The 17,127-nt window shown below is 30.5% G+C and overlaps 5 protein-coding genes across 7 annotated transcripts; 3 read left to right on the top strand and 2 right to left on the bottom strand.

Moving 5' to 3' along the window:
* Positions 1-1,111: 1,111 nt before the first annotated feature.
* On the bottom strand, positions 1,112-3,451 carry LOC117237269 (IQ and ubiquitin-like domain-containing protein). Its single transcript, XM_033501037.1, has 6 exons — positions 3,169-3,451; positions 2,785-3,012; positions 2,165-2,709; positions 1,864-2,064; positions 1,401-1,779; positions 1,112-1,335 (listed from the first exon to the last, which is right to left on the bottom strand). Exons 1-6 carry the CDS (start codon positions 3,390-3,392, stop codon positions 1,230-1,232), a joined length of 1,683 nt encoding a protein of 560 aa, XP_033356928.1. The 5' UTR covers positions 3,393-3,451; the 3' UTR covers positions 1,112-1,229.
* A 245-nt stretch (positions 3,452-3,696) lies between these two features.
* On the bottom strand, positions 3,697-7,901 carry LOC117237259 (N-alpha-acetyltransferase 35, NatC auxiliary subunit). 2 transcript variants are annotated; one of them, XM_033501029.1, is made up of 10 exons: positions 7,590-7,901; positions 7,348-7,409; positions 6,506-7,038; positions 6,217-6,409; positions 5,964-6,145; positions 5,563-5,895; positions 5,088-5,480; positions 4,837-5,010; positions 4,648-4,758; positions 3,697-4,572 (listed from the first exon to the last, which is right to left on the bottom strand). In XM_033501029.1, the coding sequence occupies exons 1-10, from the start codon at positions 7,646-7,648 to the stop codon at positions 4,432-4,434; spliced, it is 2,181 nt and encodes a 726-aa protein (XP_033356920.1). In that variant the 5' UTR covers positions 7,649-7,901; the 3' UTR covers positions 3,697-4,431. The 2 variants fall into 2 exon arrangements, with proteins under 2 accessions (XP_033356920.1, XP_033356919.1); XM_033501028.1 differs by having other exon boundaries at positions 4,648-4,764; positions 7,590-7,899.
* Positions 7,902-8,731: 830 nt separating this feature from the next.
* Positions 8,732-11,925, top strand: LOC117237256 (endoplasmic reticulum junction formation protein lunapark-A). 2 transcript variants are annotated; one of them, XM_033501022.1, is made up of 10 exons: positions 8,734-9,002; positions 9,862-9,903; positions 9,979-10,166; positions 10,243-10,429; positions 10,519-10,530; positions 10,668-10,923; positions 11,028-11,189; positions 11,283-11,471; positions 11,551-11,634; positions 11,708-11,925. In XM_033501022.1, exons 1-10 carry the CDS (start codon positions 8,976-8,978, stop codon positions 11,827-11,829), a joined length of 1,269 nt encoding a protein of 422 aa, XP_033356913.1. In that variant the 5' UTR covers positions 8,734-8,975; the 3' UTR covers positions 11,830-11,925. The 2 variants fall into 2 exon arrangements, with proteins under 2 accessions (XP_033356914.1, XP_033356913.1); XM_033501023.1 differs by lacking the exon at positions 10,519-10,530 and having other exon boundaries at positions 8,732-9,002.
* A 570-nt stretch (positions 11,926-12,495) lies between these two features.
* On the top strand, positions 12,496-15,157 carry LOC117237255 (condensin complex subunit 2-like). The gene is made up of 3 exons (XM_033501021.1): positions 12,496-12,688; positions 12,745-12,868; positions 12,952-15,157. The coding sequence occupies exon 3, from the start codon at positions 13,028-13,030 to the stop codon at positions 15,023-15,025; it is 1,998 nt and encodes a 665-aa protein (XP_033356912.1). The 5' UTR covers positions 12,496-12,688; positions 12,745-12,868; positions 12,952-13,027; the 3' UTR covers positions 15,026-15,157.
* An 81-nt stretch (positions 15,158-15,238) lies between these two features.
* Positions 15,239-16,909, top strand: LOC117237257 (probable malate dehydrogenase, mitochondrial). The gene is made up of 3 exons (XM_033501025.1): positions 15,239-15,895; positions 16,005-16,388; positions 16,487-16,909. Exons 1-3 carry the CDS (start codon positions 15,482-15,484, stop codon positions 16,859-16,861), a joined length of 1,173 nt encoding a protein of 390 aa, XP_033356916.1. The 5' UTR covers positions 15,239-15,481; the 3' UTR covers positions 16,862-16,909.
* Positions 16,910-17,127: the final 218 nt, after the last annotated feature.

Genomic DNA, 17,127 nt, shown 5'->3' with positions numbered 1-17,127 from the left:
GCCAATGACAACCTGCTTGGTCGATCGAAAGCACTTTCTAGTCCATTATTTTTCGATTTTATATATCGCACATTCAAAAAAGGAAGGAAATCACCATCCTCCAACTCTCCTCCCCTCGATCGCTGCCAGATACAAGAACAAGATAGAAGAAATTTAGATGAAGATCGTCTATCTTGCAATCGTCTATTTTTTTCTTTTTATATACTTGTCGGAGATGAAAGGAAAACCGGAGTCCTCCCTTTGCAATTTTGGGAAAGTCTTCTAATGCTTTAGCCTAGATTCTATCATAGCTGTAATTAAGTAATTGCTGTCATTCAATCTGATTGTAATTGTTCGATATTTGTGATAGCGAAAGTGGGTTCGAGGTAACAACCGGTCGCCGAACGTAGCCACGGTCACGGGATAAACGTTTTGCCTGACGAAGGTGTGGATCGGTTGTATCGTTCTCCCTAGAAATCACATAGAATTGTATTTTGGAGATGTCGATATAATGGGACATACGTTGTATTAGGAATCAAACTCCAGACAGAAACTGCCTAGCAACGGCGTTTGGATCTTTCTCGATGCTTCCAAAGAGTATACAACAAACTCTTGGCAGAAACTGCCTAGCAACGGCGATTGGAACCTTCTCGATGCCTCCAGCGAGCATATAACAAACAAATGCAGTCGTATAGCGAAAAAGATTTTCATCAGATCATCATTCGTGTGATCGCCTTGGAAAGTGATACATCGAGCAGTTTACCGAGTGTCTCAGCAATCGTATTTTTGTGTTTAAAATTATTCTACGCATAGTAAAGAGTTATCCCGTTGGCCGTGGATTCGTTTGAACCCAAGAACATTGTTAATAGCGTTTATTAAACTCATTATTCGTTAAACTTATTATTCGTAAAACATATTATTCGTTGATCTTATTATTCGTTAAACTTATTATTCTTTAATCTAATCATTAGTTAAACTTATTATTTGTTAACCTTATTATTCATTAAACTCAATATTCGTAATATTTTGTAAAATCTTGTATATATGCGTAAATATAATCTCTGTTTTGTAAAACGATGGCTAATTCAAACGAAGAATCGTTACGCGCCTTAAATTCTAATGTTAACCCGACATACTTATTTTCTATAACAATTAATTATATGTATATATAAATATATTTAAGTAGAAAATAACCTTATAATTTGATTATATTGAAAGAGCGAACAGACGATTAGATACAGCAAAGTATATCACGTAAAAAGATAATCGTCCACTTTGATCGCTGCATTGTACACCGCTTTATCTTCGATTTTCTGAAATTTACCTTGAAACTCCTTCTCAAACTGTCTCAAATGCCTGCAACCAGTTCAATCGATACGTTATTTCCACTTCTCTATCTTTGAAACCGTATGTGCACGTACTTGAATTGGTTTTTCGCTAACTGATGAGACAACAAGATTTTTTCGATAAGTGGCTTCGAGTATACGCTCGCGAGATCCTTGATACTGCAATGAACGTCAGCCTCTTCCTCGGTTAAAAGGATACAATTCCACGGTGACCACTCCTCGTTTACGTCGTATCGAACGATCCGTAATAGGAACATATCTCTATTTTCACTGACTACAGAGTGGCCGTGCCAAATATTGTTCACCAAATGGTACATGTCGTGTTTTTGCATCATAAACGCGATAGCCGAAGGTGATTCTCTTTTCGTTTCCTCATAGCGCACACAGTCCAGTAGAAATTTGTAAGGGTCGTAGTTCACGTGTCTAATATTTCGTTCACGCAACCAAGTACAACCTTAAAGCAGTAAAAAAAAAGTTTAATGCATATTTTCCGTTTAAATTTTTCGAGAAATTTAACGTCAAACGAGATCGATAGTACCAACGCAAGTAGACAGCCTTTTCATCCTTCCATGAACAGTGAATTGGTGAATAGGAAGCAATTTCAAACAACCGTGACACAATTTCGTTATAGGTTCAATTGGTTCTCGCAATTTTTCGTCATCTACGTTCTTACAAAAGTATCTGTCGTTGTTCACGCAACAGCACGAGTGCGACGTCCGTAAAAAGTTCAAGTAACTGTCTACATCGTGAAAGAGAAAGCGGAAAGAAGTTTTGTTAACAATTCTTCTGTCACCTTGGAACGTCACAGGACAAAATCTCGTATATTATTTTTTTCTTACAAACTATCCTTTCTCGAAAGTAGCCTAGTGACATGCGTTTCATCCCCCTTGCCAAGTAGGTCAGCTCTTCGTCCAAGAGTCGTATCAAATGGAAAACAGACACACAGTTGTGTATCTCCAACGATTTCTTCAGTATCGTGAGCATCTCCATGCGTTCCTCGCGAGTAACATCGTAGTTCATCAACGAGTCGTAAATCATTTTCAATTCTCTTGCCTTCTGGTTTCTCATTGTGTCCATTTCCAGCAATTTATTCTTGTAACCGTTCCACAGAATAGGCTTGCAATTAACCGCAACAAATTTCGCGCGTTTCCGCTTCCTGTAGCGCTGCCTCACCGCCTGTCTTTTCTCGTCGATTACATTCAACATTTCTATGGTTTTTTCCAAAATTTCGTGATTTTCTGCACATCTGGCAGGTTTAAAGAAACGTAGCTTCGCGCATTCAAGGCGATCGCGTCTCCATTTTTCAACCAAACCATATAACAGATCAAAATCCGATCGAGTTTTGGGATGAATTGTTCGAAGAATTTCCTGCTGATGCCTCTTCCTGAGACGTCAATCGATATATATAATATGGTTTTGAGCGACTTTGTACATTTCACGTGTTTTAAATGCTACATACCTGTATAACATTATCTTTTCTGCTTCGTATAGCTTACAACCTTTGACTAACTCTCGGTACTGTCTCGCATATTCTTTGATATACTTCAATAATTTGTATATTCTATAGTTTCTTTGGATAATTCGCGCCTTTCCATCGTAATCCAATCGTTTCATCATTTCTTCGTATGTTTCGTATGGTTTTGATGTTACATATTTATCCGATTCGGCCGATATAAAGTAATCAGATCTAAACAGAGAGAAAGATATAAATTAACGAAAAAGAATGATAAAAGAAATTATCGATTATTGAAACCAAGCAAAGGAAACTAAGAAATTAAAGGAGGAATTGAAAATAAAATTAGAAGTATTTGTTTTAATTTAAATGGAAGAAAACCACGTATACCGCCACATCTGTGTTGGATGAACGCATGGTGTTTGCGTAAATACATCTGTCCAAGAAATATATTGCACTTTTTTACTGCACTTTTCTTTTTCTGGCTTCCTTAGGGGGCCTGTTTGCGATTCGGCATTTAAATACTCTACTTGGGTAATTTTATGCTTCCATCCTCCCAAATAAGGTTTTTTTATTCTTCGATCTTCCACTTCTACGGAACGGCAGCAAACCATTTTGAAATTTTGTATATATTAATAGGCGTTTTAAACGTTTTAAACAAAAAAATATTTGCTTAGTTAAAACGACTTGGTTTTAAGGAATGATAGAGTAGATGTTGAATATAGATGCAAACTCAAACAAATCTGGTTATTCATTTTTTTATTGATATTCATGTATATATATATATATATGTATATATATATGTATATATATATATATATATATGTATATATATATATATATATATATATATATATATATATATATATAACATAATGTATTATTATCGGATAATGTTATTTATTAAATACACAACCATTTCAGAGTATTATTTTTATTAGACATACATCACTTTCTCTTCTTTCTGATTTTACAGTGAAATTTAGTGTTTCAGTTTAATGTTACAATATTCTCTCGTTCCTGTACAATACAGAATTTAATAATGTATAAATCATGTCTTCCTAAAATGTAGGGAATATAATACTCATAGACGCAAACAATTTAGATCACGTTTGATTAATAATGTTACGGATTGTTATTATAAAAAAGATTGTTATCGGAACATGTGTTACATAGCTGAAGCCTGCAATATATATTCAAAATGTTGCAGATGTCACTAACAAGAACTGTTAACAATTTCATTGATAAGATGTATTACTATACAACATTTTGAGACTATACATTCTATACTTTTGTTATTTACATTTCATAACGATCTGTAAATTTCACGAACCTTATCTTCAAACGACCGACGCATTCATTCTTAATATCCACATGAATTCACTTAAAACATACGATTTATGATAAACTATATACAAATATCATTTTCATTCTTTATAGAAATTTATCCACAAAATATGTACGATAAATAATACATATCTGTACAATGAAGGGTGTATCGTTAATAAAACAAAAAAGGGGGGGAGCTTTAAACATTGTATTAGACAAAAAAAGGCATCCAAAATCAACAACACAAAAATATTTTCTGCACGATTAGAGCTAGAATAAATAATATGTCATTTATAGCATGAAATGATGACCGTTGCAAATGATTTAGATCAATTTTATCAATGGGAAATGTTGATGATACGAGAAGTCAAATACTGGAGGTTCTTTGGAATCCTTTTTATGCCCATCAGCGAGTAACTTTAGAACCACGAAATTCGTTTTCGCCACTTTTAATAAATCATTGATCTGTAAATCAAGCGCTATAATGAGTAAAATATGTTTAATACAAACATAGGAATCGAAAGGTTTAAAAATATTTACCTCATTTAGAGTACTAGAATTTTGTGGATAAAAAGACAAAGCTCGTTCTAACATATTTCTAGCTTGATGAAAATGACGACAACCGGCTAAGTACAGCATTTCACTAGTAACCTTTTCCTAGGAAAATAGAAGTTAAGAAAAAATGCTCCATGCTAGTTAAAATCAAGAAGAATAGGCCACTATACTCACGTTTCTTTTATGCATCTGTGCATTCGTCATATCTAAGAATTCTTGATAATGTACCGGAGGTGGAGTGAGTAACGAAGAAAATGGTAATAACCTGTGCTCATATCGTACTCGTTCTGAATCAAATGGCGACTCAGGAAGTGGTATTTTACCATCCATACGGAAACCAACTAAAGCCTATAAAACAAATTTTATAGATGAAATTAAATCATGAAGATAACATTTTATAAAAAAATCAGACATGCGCAACTTACTTTGTAATATCCTCCACATATATTTTGCATCGCTTGATACATTAATATTTCTAAATTATACGGTCTTGATGTTGATTTTTTCTTCTTGTTTTTCGCACTTTTCTTACCACCTCTACCTTTATGTGTATCATTATGTACATCATGTTCCATCAAGAACGTATTGGCTCTTGTAATAGCCGATACTAGCCATCCATAAAGAAATTCATATAGGTACCAAAATATATAGTGATATTCATGCACTGAATATAATTCCAATTCAAAGCCACTTAATAAATACATGACCATAACTCGTAGTGTATGATACAAGATCCATGTTCCGAAACAAGCTAAATGTGACCTTGGTGTATCACTTTTCATTGACAAGGCATGTAAAAATCCATCAACTCTTTCAGCCTGGCAAAATTTCAAACATACATTAGTTTGAAGTTATGAAATATTCCAATGTTATGAAATATAAATTAGCTTTTAAACTCACTTCATCCTGTAATATTGCAAAATCATCCAATAAATGTGCTAATTTGTCTCTCTGTCTTGCTCTATTATGGCCAGTAAGTTGCAACAAACTACCAAAGAGGCCCACACAATGAGATAAAAAACTATCAACATATTCCTTAGCTTGATGATTTTGAAGTAACGTGCTCTTTGGCATTAGTACCGGAGGTGCTATGAAATTCCGTGCTGCATCTTTCAAAACATCGGCAAAATTTTGCACACCAAATACTCGATTTGTTGTAGGTAAATAAACTATTTGCAACATTGATCTGGATAATATACATGGACTTCGTCGTGAAAATTCTAAAAAAAAGTCCTAAAAAGAAATCAGTGTACTTGGAATTTATGCCAAAAATTTTTAGTAACCTATAGATTTTGTCTTACCAAAGCTGCATGAAAACCATTCTGATTAGTAATCGTAGTAACTGTTCGAAATCTGTTTAATAGCTCATCCAAATATTTTAAAGCCTCTAGTCTTGGCTTTATTTTTGTATACCGTGGAAATGTTGGTGGTAATAATCTTTGATTCACCATAGGGTCAAACCCCATAATATTTGGATAATTTGCTACAATCATTACATAACACATGATGTAAACTATATACTATGACGTAAACTATAAATTTTGAAAAACTTACATATTTCATCAGCTTTTTCTCCACTGTTTACTGTTTTAATCATCATTTGAATCATATAAGAACATCTTGATAACAATGTATGACAATCGTTTAAATTTTGTTGCAACTGTTCTTTCTTTCCCATTAATGATAAAATTTGATAAAATATTTTTGTAAATCTAATTCTGGCATAGAGTGCTAATCTATCACCATACTGAAAGAAATAATAACAATTTCAGTAATTAGTTATATCCTTAGTCGTTCACAAAAGTTCAATAAATGTATCTTGTGTTCCAAAACATGCACCTACTTCTTTCTCTGATACTATATGAATTGGTTTTATTCTTTTCCCAGGTAGTTCATCTTCTACTTCTCTCAGCATGGATATGATTTTTTGTTCTGTAATATCCTGTTGCAATCTATAACCATAAGTAACACTCTGGAAATCTTCTTCCTCAAAAACTAATGCTTTATTGATGCAATCTTTAATTATTTCAATTATTTTATATACAGCATAACAAAAGGTTCTCAAAGGTTTATCCACTATTTGACTCGGTTGGTGAAGATATAAATTAGTGAAAACTGTTTGCGCTAAACTATGGCCTTCAAGCCAAGACACTATGCACGCATATGTTGAATCTATTATTCCTATAACTTCTGATGGTGTCAAATTGTCCAATTTCAATGCACCAGAGTCAACAGCCTGTGTAAAAGTGCATGGTTTGTTGTTGCCTCTATTACATAGCATGCCAACATCCATTTTTGGATCCATCATTTCAATTGCAGACATGGCCTCAAATAATCCAAATAACTCATCACGCAATAGTTCACCCAATTCCAACTCTAAATAAACATAACAATAAAGTGTTTTGTATTGTATTAAATAAATATTTTGTATATAAAATATTGTTTCGATTAATTCATATCATTAATCATTATAAATTAATTTCTCATTAAATAGTGATACTTAAATGCTAACAATATTATTGGATAAAATTACATGATTATTTGAACAAAACAAGTTGTATACAAATGAAAACTAAATTGTCTCTACCATAATAAAACAAAAAAATATGAGGGGAGAAAAAGAAATAAAAAAGAACTTGTAAAGCAAGCACTTGCAAAGGAGAAAATAAGTTTGTAAATAAGCACCTGTAATGGCATCGAAAAATTCTTGGGTAATATCCACCCAATTGTAAGTAACTTGGTCGAATCTGCAATGTAAATAGATATAAAAATTAAAAAATATCGCCGAGAATTACAAATAATGTTATACGTTAGGTTATTTTCCCAAAGCCTAGCTGTAAACGTAACATTCTTATTTTAATATTTCCATGTAATTACACGTTAGTTATCGGTGATTTTTCTATTACAATTAATATATCACAACTCACTGTGATTCTTTATCTTCGCCCATGTCAACCGAATTCTGTTCTTCTACCATGGTCGCCATTCTTGCAGACTGACCTGTCACATTTAACGGCACTGCCAACAGTAGAAGCTTCTACATAATCCTCGTATCAAAAGTTAACCCCTGAGAAGCTCCCCTTACGTCAAACAGAAGTTATATACTCACAAAGTCTTGAAATTATTGAATAAGTATAAAATCTCCTATATTGTTTTATATTTATCAGATGAAATGTATTTAGACAAATCATGTGTAGATATACAATGAAAATATATATTCAGATAAAATGATTTTAAGAACGTTTATATTCAAGCATTTGAATTTATGACAATTTCAGGTATCCAAAACATACTGTAAACTAAAGAGCAATCCACGGAATTAAGCGTTAATGTTTTGTCTTGTTTTATGTTTAGTAATTTTTTTTCAGATTTCAAATGGATGATAAAGTATGGAAGAATAAAGTCTCGCTATATTTTGAAAATATTCTCTGTCACTATCAAAATTTATTTGAATACTAATGTTATTTTCAAGAACTTTTAAACAAACTGAAAATACTCCGTCAAATAGGATTCGAATTACAAAAATTGTATAACTTGTTACGATTAATGACGATTGATTTGAAAAAAATTATAGATTATTTCACTTCGTTAAATTATAATTAATTTTTTATTCTTATTAACGGGGTTAGATTAATGATATTTATTAACACTTTGGTAAAGTACATAAATTTAATAATATTTCCTCTAGGTGAGTGAGTTAAAGCATTTTTGAATATAAATATTTGATCTCTGTGTATATATTTAAATAAATCTGCAAAATGGAAAAACATATAATGAAATTGGTACATTAGGTAGGTGTTATGAATTAAATGTTCTACAATTTAATTAATCATAAATTTTTATAGGTTATAATAAATCAGGATAAATTTAATCTCTTTATGTAAGTAGTTTATTACTATTGTCGTTTGTAACATGAAAATATTATAATCCCTAGGACGATACATTTTCTGAATGAAAATTTTAGTTTTACATAGGAATTATCCTTAACGATTCCTTTGCACTCTTTCCAGGTGTTATATATATATATATATATATATCATTGTCAGCATAGCGTAACCGTGCATTTTCTGCTGCATTATACAGAATACATATTCTAGTCATACACACATATATATTCACCTGTATACATATATATTATGTTAAATATCTATGTATCTTCGCTTATGGGTCAGCATTGGCTCGATTCCAAGAATATTTTACAAATTTGGAGCTGTTCGAAGTCTGCTCAATAAAAAAAAAGAAAAAAAATTGCATGAATCTCTTACGTTTGATCGGTTTTATCTTTGACGAGAACTTATTAAAATTTGGACATAATGGGGATTATATTATCAAGATTTCGCGTAAGTCTCCGGTAGTATGTAAATAACATTAATACTGTATTACTGAGGTTAACATTTTGTCATGTTATAAATCTTTTACTAAGCATTCAAAAATAATTTAGATATAATATTTTATAACAAATGCTTAAACTTTTAACGCATAATGTATTATGTTTTATAATATTTAAATGCAATTAATTCAAACACATTTCTTTATATATGACAAATTTTTAGGTTAGGCGCGAAAATAAGGAAGTTTTGAATAAGTTTGCTAAAGAATAACTTTGTTATCATAATATATAACAATATAAATTCTTAAACATTTATAATTTATGATTTTTGTAGCTTAATGTCTATAACCATATTTGAATAAGATTTCCAATATTGAATAATTAATTAACATTGACTTTTAATATATGCAGAATTCTCGTACAATATAAAATTATTATTCAATGATATTACGTTCAAATTATTTAAATTTTGTCAAACCAAAAAGGCAGAAAGTAATATATACATACAAAGTAAAAATACAAGAAAATAAAAATGTTTGAAAATACATACAAATGTTTGTAACTGCTTTGTCTTAAAAAATTGTATAAAGATACTTACCTATTTTATGTTGTATAATAAAAATTATTATTTTATAAAATTATAAATTATTATTTTTTAAATTATATTAAAAATAAAGTATTATAACTTGAAACATAACATAAATTTCCATTTGAATTTGATAATTAAATTTCATTTTCTTTTAAAATATGTTAGTATATAAATAAGTACATTGAGAGAAGAGAGAGAGAAAGAGAATATTATATATGGAAATACTTTTCCTTTTATTACAAATGTAATTGGGTTAAAACAAATTATTTTTATATTTCAGAGGAAGAAAACAACAATTGAAATTTTGGAGGATCTTGATGCGGTAAAATATTTATATTCTTTTACTTGTATTTATGTTGATAACTAGATAAGTAATAAAAAATTCCTTCTTTAACAGAAAATTAAAGAGATAGAAAGATATGGATATAGTACAGAACAAAGACATAAAAAGATTGTTGGAACTCTGATATTATACAGTGTGATACTTTATATTATAACAGCATTCATTTTTTACTTCTATTTCTTCCCTGCATCACTATATGATCAAATATTTTATATCATTCCACTGTTAATTTTTCCAATTTTGTAAGTATTTTAATTGTATTTATTTCTTTTACTAAATTATTCAAGAGATATGACAAAATGTATCTCATTGTCGCAGAATATTGCTTACAAAAAAGATGGTAACCTGGTATTATAAATGTAAAATTTCTAAAAATCAAGATAGATTAAGTAGTATGCAATCTGAAAAAAAGAAAATCCTAGATGAAGTTACAGAGACTGAAACATATAAAAAAGCTAAAGAAATTCTGTTAAAGTTTGCACCTGATCAATTAAGAATGACTCCAGTAAGTAAATCTATAATATAATTTCTTTATTTTAGTTACAAATAATCTTTACAAATTTTTAATAATTGAATTATTTTTACATCTTTCAGTTGTCCCCGCAGGTTTGTATTTTACACGATAAAATATATGAAGAATGAATTTTTGATAATTATGAGTATCTTTTTGGATAAGAAAGTACTAGAGAAACATTTGAATATATAGAAGATAAAAAGTCTAGTAAAAGATTCTTTCATTTTAGACAACTTTTAAAGTGTCATCATCAACAGAAACTCCAAAACGATCAAGTACACCACAGCATATAATATCTCCAGTATCACCTTCTACGGAACTGAGAAGACGTATAATAATAAATCAAAATCAACCACTGAATGTGCATAGTGGTATACCTGCTAACACTGGTCTTGTCCCAGTTGGCACAGCTCCCACTCAGAATCCATTAAATACTTCCTTCCAGGGTGGTATTAGACCAGTTAATACTCCAATTCGTGATTATCGTTAGTATTTTCAGGACTACGATTGCTAATTTTTATTTTTTTAATTTATTAAAAATTAATTTATTCAAGTAAAATTTTTTTTATTGAGGTTTTTTTGTTACTAGGAACTCCGTTACCACGTCCAGTATTACCGCGGCAAAGGACTTATTTGGATCGATTGATTGATTATCTTGTTGGAGATGGTCCATCGAATCGATATGCATTAGTGTGTCGAAATTGTGAGTCTCACAATGGGATGGCTCTCAAAGAGGAATTTGAATATTTCGGTAAACATTTGTCATAATCTGCCAAAAAGAGTTAAGTATAAAGATTTAATTACGTTACTAAATATTCAAAATATATGTATTTTGATTTTGTAGGATTCAGATGTTGTTATTGCAACTTTTGGAATCGTGCAAGAAAACAGAAGCCATCTGCTCCGAAATTAACGTATAATGTTGCACATAGTAGTTCATCTTTAAATACTTCTGAATATGTAGCATCTGATCCAAATGTAGCAGAACATTTAAAACCTCCGCAAACGGAATCAATAAATGCATCGGATACAGGTTTGAATAAAAAGAAAGCTAATGTATAAACTGTTTGGGATTGAAGAAATAATTGGAATCAATCGAAAATAATTTTTAGATTCAGATATCGAAGTCGTTGAGCGACCAACAGAAGCATTGGAAAAGATTGAACACGTTACTGAACCAGTTAAAGATACATGTGGTAAGTAACGTTGTTGTTAATCATACTCATAATCTAATATATTTTTTGGTATTATAAATAATTACAATCACAGATGAACCAAACAATGCCGAGCCACACAATGCGGAATCGGACACTACGGAGTCCGAAACGAAAGAAGCACATAATTGTGACGAGAGTGATGAAAAAATGGATATCGACGAATCATCGTCTTAAAAAAATATATTTTGGAATAATTTATAACACGAAACTTTTTGTTATGAAACGTTATGTGTTAACAAAATATATTTTGAAATAATGTGCAACATGAAATTTTGTTCAATCTCAATCGTAAGATCTGCAAAAGGTCCACCCTAAGTCCATGCTTTATAATGAATCCTTACTATATAAGTAAAATATATACTTACTAAATAATCGTGATATTGGGTTCTTTTGCAAATTTTTCTCTGAGATAAATCTTTCATAGTTACGTCAATCCAAATCTGCCATCTTTACTAGTGATGAATCTGAACTCTTAGGAATAAAAAAAAAAACAAACAAAAAAACAACCTGTAAAAAAAAAGAAAAGCATAGATAATCTAAGAATATTTTTTCGAAAACTGATCGGCTATTTGTTGTCTTTACGCGGGAGGATAATTATAGGTATTTTATAATTTTCAATTAGTTCCGCGCTAGAAATGGGGTGCGCTAATGTCGCAGCCTCTTGGCGCTTTTCTATGTGCTTAGTAGCAGCTGTTAGTAGTCGCTATGTTATATTCTTTTATGTCAAATAAAATTTTTAAATTATTAAATAAATGTAATTGTTTTAATTGTTTTGTTATAGTTGATTTCTTATTTATCAGAAACAATATATTTAGAAAAATAATATAGTAAATATACCATGAAAATAAGAATTATTTATTATTATCCAAATAAAATGGTTTTAAGAACACTTACATTCAAACTTGTTTGAATTTGTGATAATTTCGGTTGATCAAAAAAAAACATTGTGGAATGAATGCATAATATTAAGTTAATTTTCAAAATATTTTTCTTGTATCTATTTCTACAAACTTTCTTTTAAATGGATAATAAGGTATACAAAAGTAAAGTTTCATTGAATTTATGTAAATATTAATGCGTTACTTTCAGGAGATTTTTAACGAACTGATAGCACTTCGACAAATGCAACTCGAACTCCAACAACTTTATACTTTGTTACATTTAATGAGGATTGATTTGGAAAAGATTATAGGCAATTTTACTTCATTAAGTGGTAAGTATTTTTTGTTTTCGTTCATTTTCGTTAAACTTTGTTAACACTTTGGTAAATTACATAAACGGAAATGTCTGTTTTAGGTGAATGAGAAAAGGCATCTTTAAATACATTTATATATATTTGATCTCTGTGTATATATTTAAATAAGTCTGCAAAATGGAAAAGGAAATAATATTAGGAACATCATCGTCATCATCTCTGCGAAGAAAATCTTTTGTATTACAAAGTACATTATCACCCAAATTAGTAGAAAACAATGACGAAGCTGAAAGATTGGCTAGACGTCATGAATTAAATGCTTCTACAGCATCAGTAGAAAATTTAAGCACAAATAAAAAACGAAGATCTTTGGGTCTTGGTTTTCTAGCACATATGCCAACACATGAGATAAAGGATCGTATGGCTGAATGTATAAAACTTAATATTGAAAACAAGATTAATGTGAAAAATGCATTTAGTCTTGAAATAATTGACTTCATGTCCTATATGATAAAAAAACAAGATGCCAACATATCTAATTTGCAAGCAGCTAGTACATCTTTAGATGTAAGCACAAAAATCTATGGTTTTCGTGTAGATGGAGTTTATACTGAAATAATGAAAATAACTAGTGGAATAGATAAGCAACAAAATGATAGCTCAATTGATGAAGTAAATGGAGAGCTAAATACCGAAGAAGGAGATCAAGTGAAAGATATACGAATACATAAGAAAAAGGGGAAAAAGAAAAACAAACAGAAGATTTTTAGTACGACAGATAGCTTAAAAGGAACTGTAGAAATTATGAAGCCTTCTTTGTGGATAATGGAAAATGAGGATTCACAAACTACAGATGCATTATATCAAGTAATGCTGTCAAATCATGCAAATTCAAACTATTCTTTACATTTATATCATGATGTTATTGTGGATGTTGTAGAACAAAAAATAGACAAAAAAGACGCAAAAATAATTATTCCCCAGATGGAAGATTTTTCTAAATTAGAAATATGTCCACCTTTAACCAATTTTGAATTTCAAAATTGGATCAACGATATTGAGAAAGAAACAGGAGAAGGAGGAGAAGAAGATAAAGGTATAAAGTCAAAGAGTGACAATGAAAGTGGATTTCAGTTTGATTTAGATGCTAGCTTACCATCTGAGGAAGAAGTGCCTCATGATGATATGAATTATTTAGATATTCAAGATGATGTGGAAAATACAGAGAAATGTGCAGAGGTACAAAAACCAACAGAAAAAATTGTAGACTTATGTAAAGTTTTATCTAATGTTGGAGTGATTAAAACATCTGAGTATTCCTTCCTTCAGAAAAGTTTGAATATACACTGGGCTGGTCCATCTCATTGGAGAATAAGTAATTTTTCGAAACTATCTGGAAGTAAAATTATCGCCGCTTGTCCACAGAAGCCAGGTAGAAAAAGAAAAGAAATAGAAATATGTTATGACGACAGTATAAAAACAACAGTAGTACCAAAATTTGTAGTAAGTAAAGTTACAAAGTTTGATGCTGCCAATTTAGAGTGGTATGAAGAAAGACTTACATTACCACGAGATATGCATTATGATATTGCAAGTGCTGCTAAATTGTACCTTCATGAATTAATACATATAAATATGAAAAAGGATCAATTAGATACCACTCATGTATCTGATATAGAGAATTATAATTATGATAATGAAAATGATACGTCAAATTATTGTCCATATGTTTCTAATGAAGACTATGCATTAAATGAAGATAATAATGATCTTGAAAATAATGACGAAGTTGAAAATGATGAAGCAGAAGCACAAATGATTTTTACTGGAGATAACTTAGTAGCTATTCCTAAATTAACAAATAAGATATCCATTGCATATAGTACACGTGCTAAAAGAATCGATATGCGACAACTAAAAAAATCCATTTGGAAAAGCCTGACTATGTGCAATGATACAGAAAATATTGAAAACCGAGAAAAAGAAAATAGAATGAAAGAAAATAGATGTTTTAGTGAGGTTTGTAAAACATTACCGAATTTATTAACAAAAGCCAATATAGAAGTCCTAAGTTTTCCTATTTCTTTTGTATCATTGCTACATTTAGCAAATGAAAAGACATTAAAAATACAGTCTGTTCCAGATATGTCTGATCTTATCATAGAAGCAAGTTGAGTACATATATACTATAATCAACAATAAAATAACAGAATAATATTAAGTCCATAATAAAATGCAAATATTATTTTATATATTGTGATGACGTTATATAAATCGTGCATTAAAACAGAGTTTTATTAATATCTAGTTGTGTCTAGTTCTTTCCATTATTCTTTAATTACATTAAGTACATATATATATATATGAACGAAAAATTTCTAACTTTTGTAAATATAATGTGAATAAATGAAAAATATAAACAACATAGACAATACGTATATTTATTGTTTTCTTTCTATTCTAATGTCACTTTTTCGGCTCGCTCACGCACTCTATCTTTATATCTTTATGTTAGAATCAATGTACTTTTAAGTCAATAACCTAAGCATTCTCCAAATTCTATCTTTTTATCATCTTCGACAGTATTAAGAAATTATCGTCAATGATTCACATAAAAATTAATGTTTGGATATGATTGGATCAAAGCGATATCTTTTGGTATCTATGGAAAAATGCATTCCACGCCGTTTTTACCGCAACATTTCAAATATGCCGATTGACGATGAAAAATCAAAATGTGCAAAAGATAAAGGAAATGGTCAAAAATCGAAAAAAGAAGCTAATGTTAACATCAAACCTCAATTAAAAAATTATGATTCCTTTTCACCAGATCATAAAGGTGACATAAAAGTTTGCATGATTGGAGGCGGCGAGTCATTGATGTACGCTGCTGTTCTTCTAAAACAATTTCGTCTTATAAAACGAATACATGTGGTAGATACAAAAGATTCATTGGCTAATGCAATTTTAGATATTAGTCATATTGACACATCACCTCGTGTAAAATATTTTAAAAGAAAACATTTAAAAGAAGCTCTTAAAGAAGTATGTATTTATTTATTAAACAATGAAACAAAATGAGCAGTACAGTCTCCAATACAACACTGACCCAACGTTGATAAAATTGATACGTAGAAATCGATATGATTTACAGATAGATATTATCGCATTGATGGATGAGACAAATGCTAATATTGATGTAAGTCCCGCAGCACAATTTGAGGCTGCATCAACATACGTGAGCGAAATGGCTGAGCAAATGGTGCAATTGAGTTCAGAATCTTTGGTAGCTGTTTTTACTCGGCCAGTAACGGCTATACTTCCCATGGTGTCAGAAATTTACAAACTTGCTGGATGGTGGGATCCAGACAGAATTATTGGTTCCACTGCACATGATCGTATGCGAATGGAGGCATTAACCGCGAATCTTCTGGATTTAAATCCTGCATTCTTATCAGTTCCAATGGTTGGCGGGGCAGATTCAAACACTATTGTTCCCCTTTTGTCGTGTGCTTCTCCAATCAATCGATTTAACAATGTATGAAAATGTAGTCATTTACATTAAACTGTTATATATATTTAGGGAGAGAATTCTTTTATGCACATTCTAACACCTTATATAAAAAATTCATGTAGGCGCAACAAGAAATGTTGTTACAATCATTACGTACTGCAGATAAAGAAATGGCAAATATTGAATTTAAAGGTCCAGTGCTGTCTGATGGAGCTGCAGCTGCCAAATTAATCCTTGCGCTTGTCGAAGGACTTAGCGGTTATAAAAATGTTATTTCCTCTGCTTATGTACGATCAAATATTTTGCCGGGATGTCGCTACTTCACCAGCCAATTGCAATTCGGCCCAGGTGGTATACAAAAAAATTTTGGACTACCAAAGATGTCTGCTGCGGAAATAGTACTTGTAGAACAGGCAATCCCTTCTATCAATGAATATATCGAAATGGGATCGAAAACAGTACATAATAATAGACATATCACACTGAAAACTGTATAAATTCATCTTTTTTTTTTTATAAATGATTTCATCTTATATAAAAATTATACAACTCCATGGAGTTGTTATAATAATATCTTTGTTATTAAATGCAAACTAGCTTTTTTTTCAGGTAATTTAACAGGAAAGATGCCTAAATTTTTACCATTTACTCTCTACTGTTTCGTATACAATAAAAGTAATAGGAATGTATCGATTATTATGTGATCGACCATAATACTTCTGTTCTATTTATGTATGTATAATAATATCATGTTTGAAGTTTA

This window comes from Bombus vosnesenskii, unplaced genomic scaffold (genome assembly GCF_011952255.1).
Source record: "Bombus vosnesenskii isolate JDL3184/JDL3185 unplaced genomic scaffold, Bvos_JDL3184-5_v1.1 scf7180000013365, whole genome shotgun sequence".
Lineage (NCBI taxonomy): Eukaryota > Metazoa > Arthropoda > Insecta > Hymenoptera > Apidae > Bombus > Bombus vosnesenskii.
The sequence above is the reverse complement of the archived record's forward strand: the minus strand, read 5'-3'. Positions and strand labels throughout refer to the sequence as shown.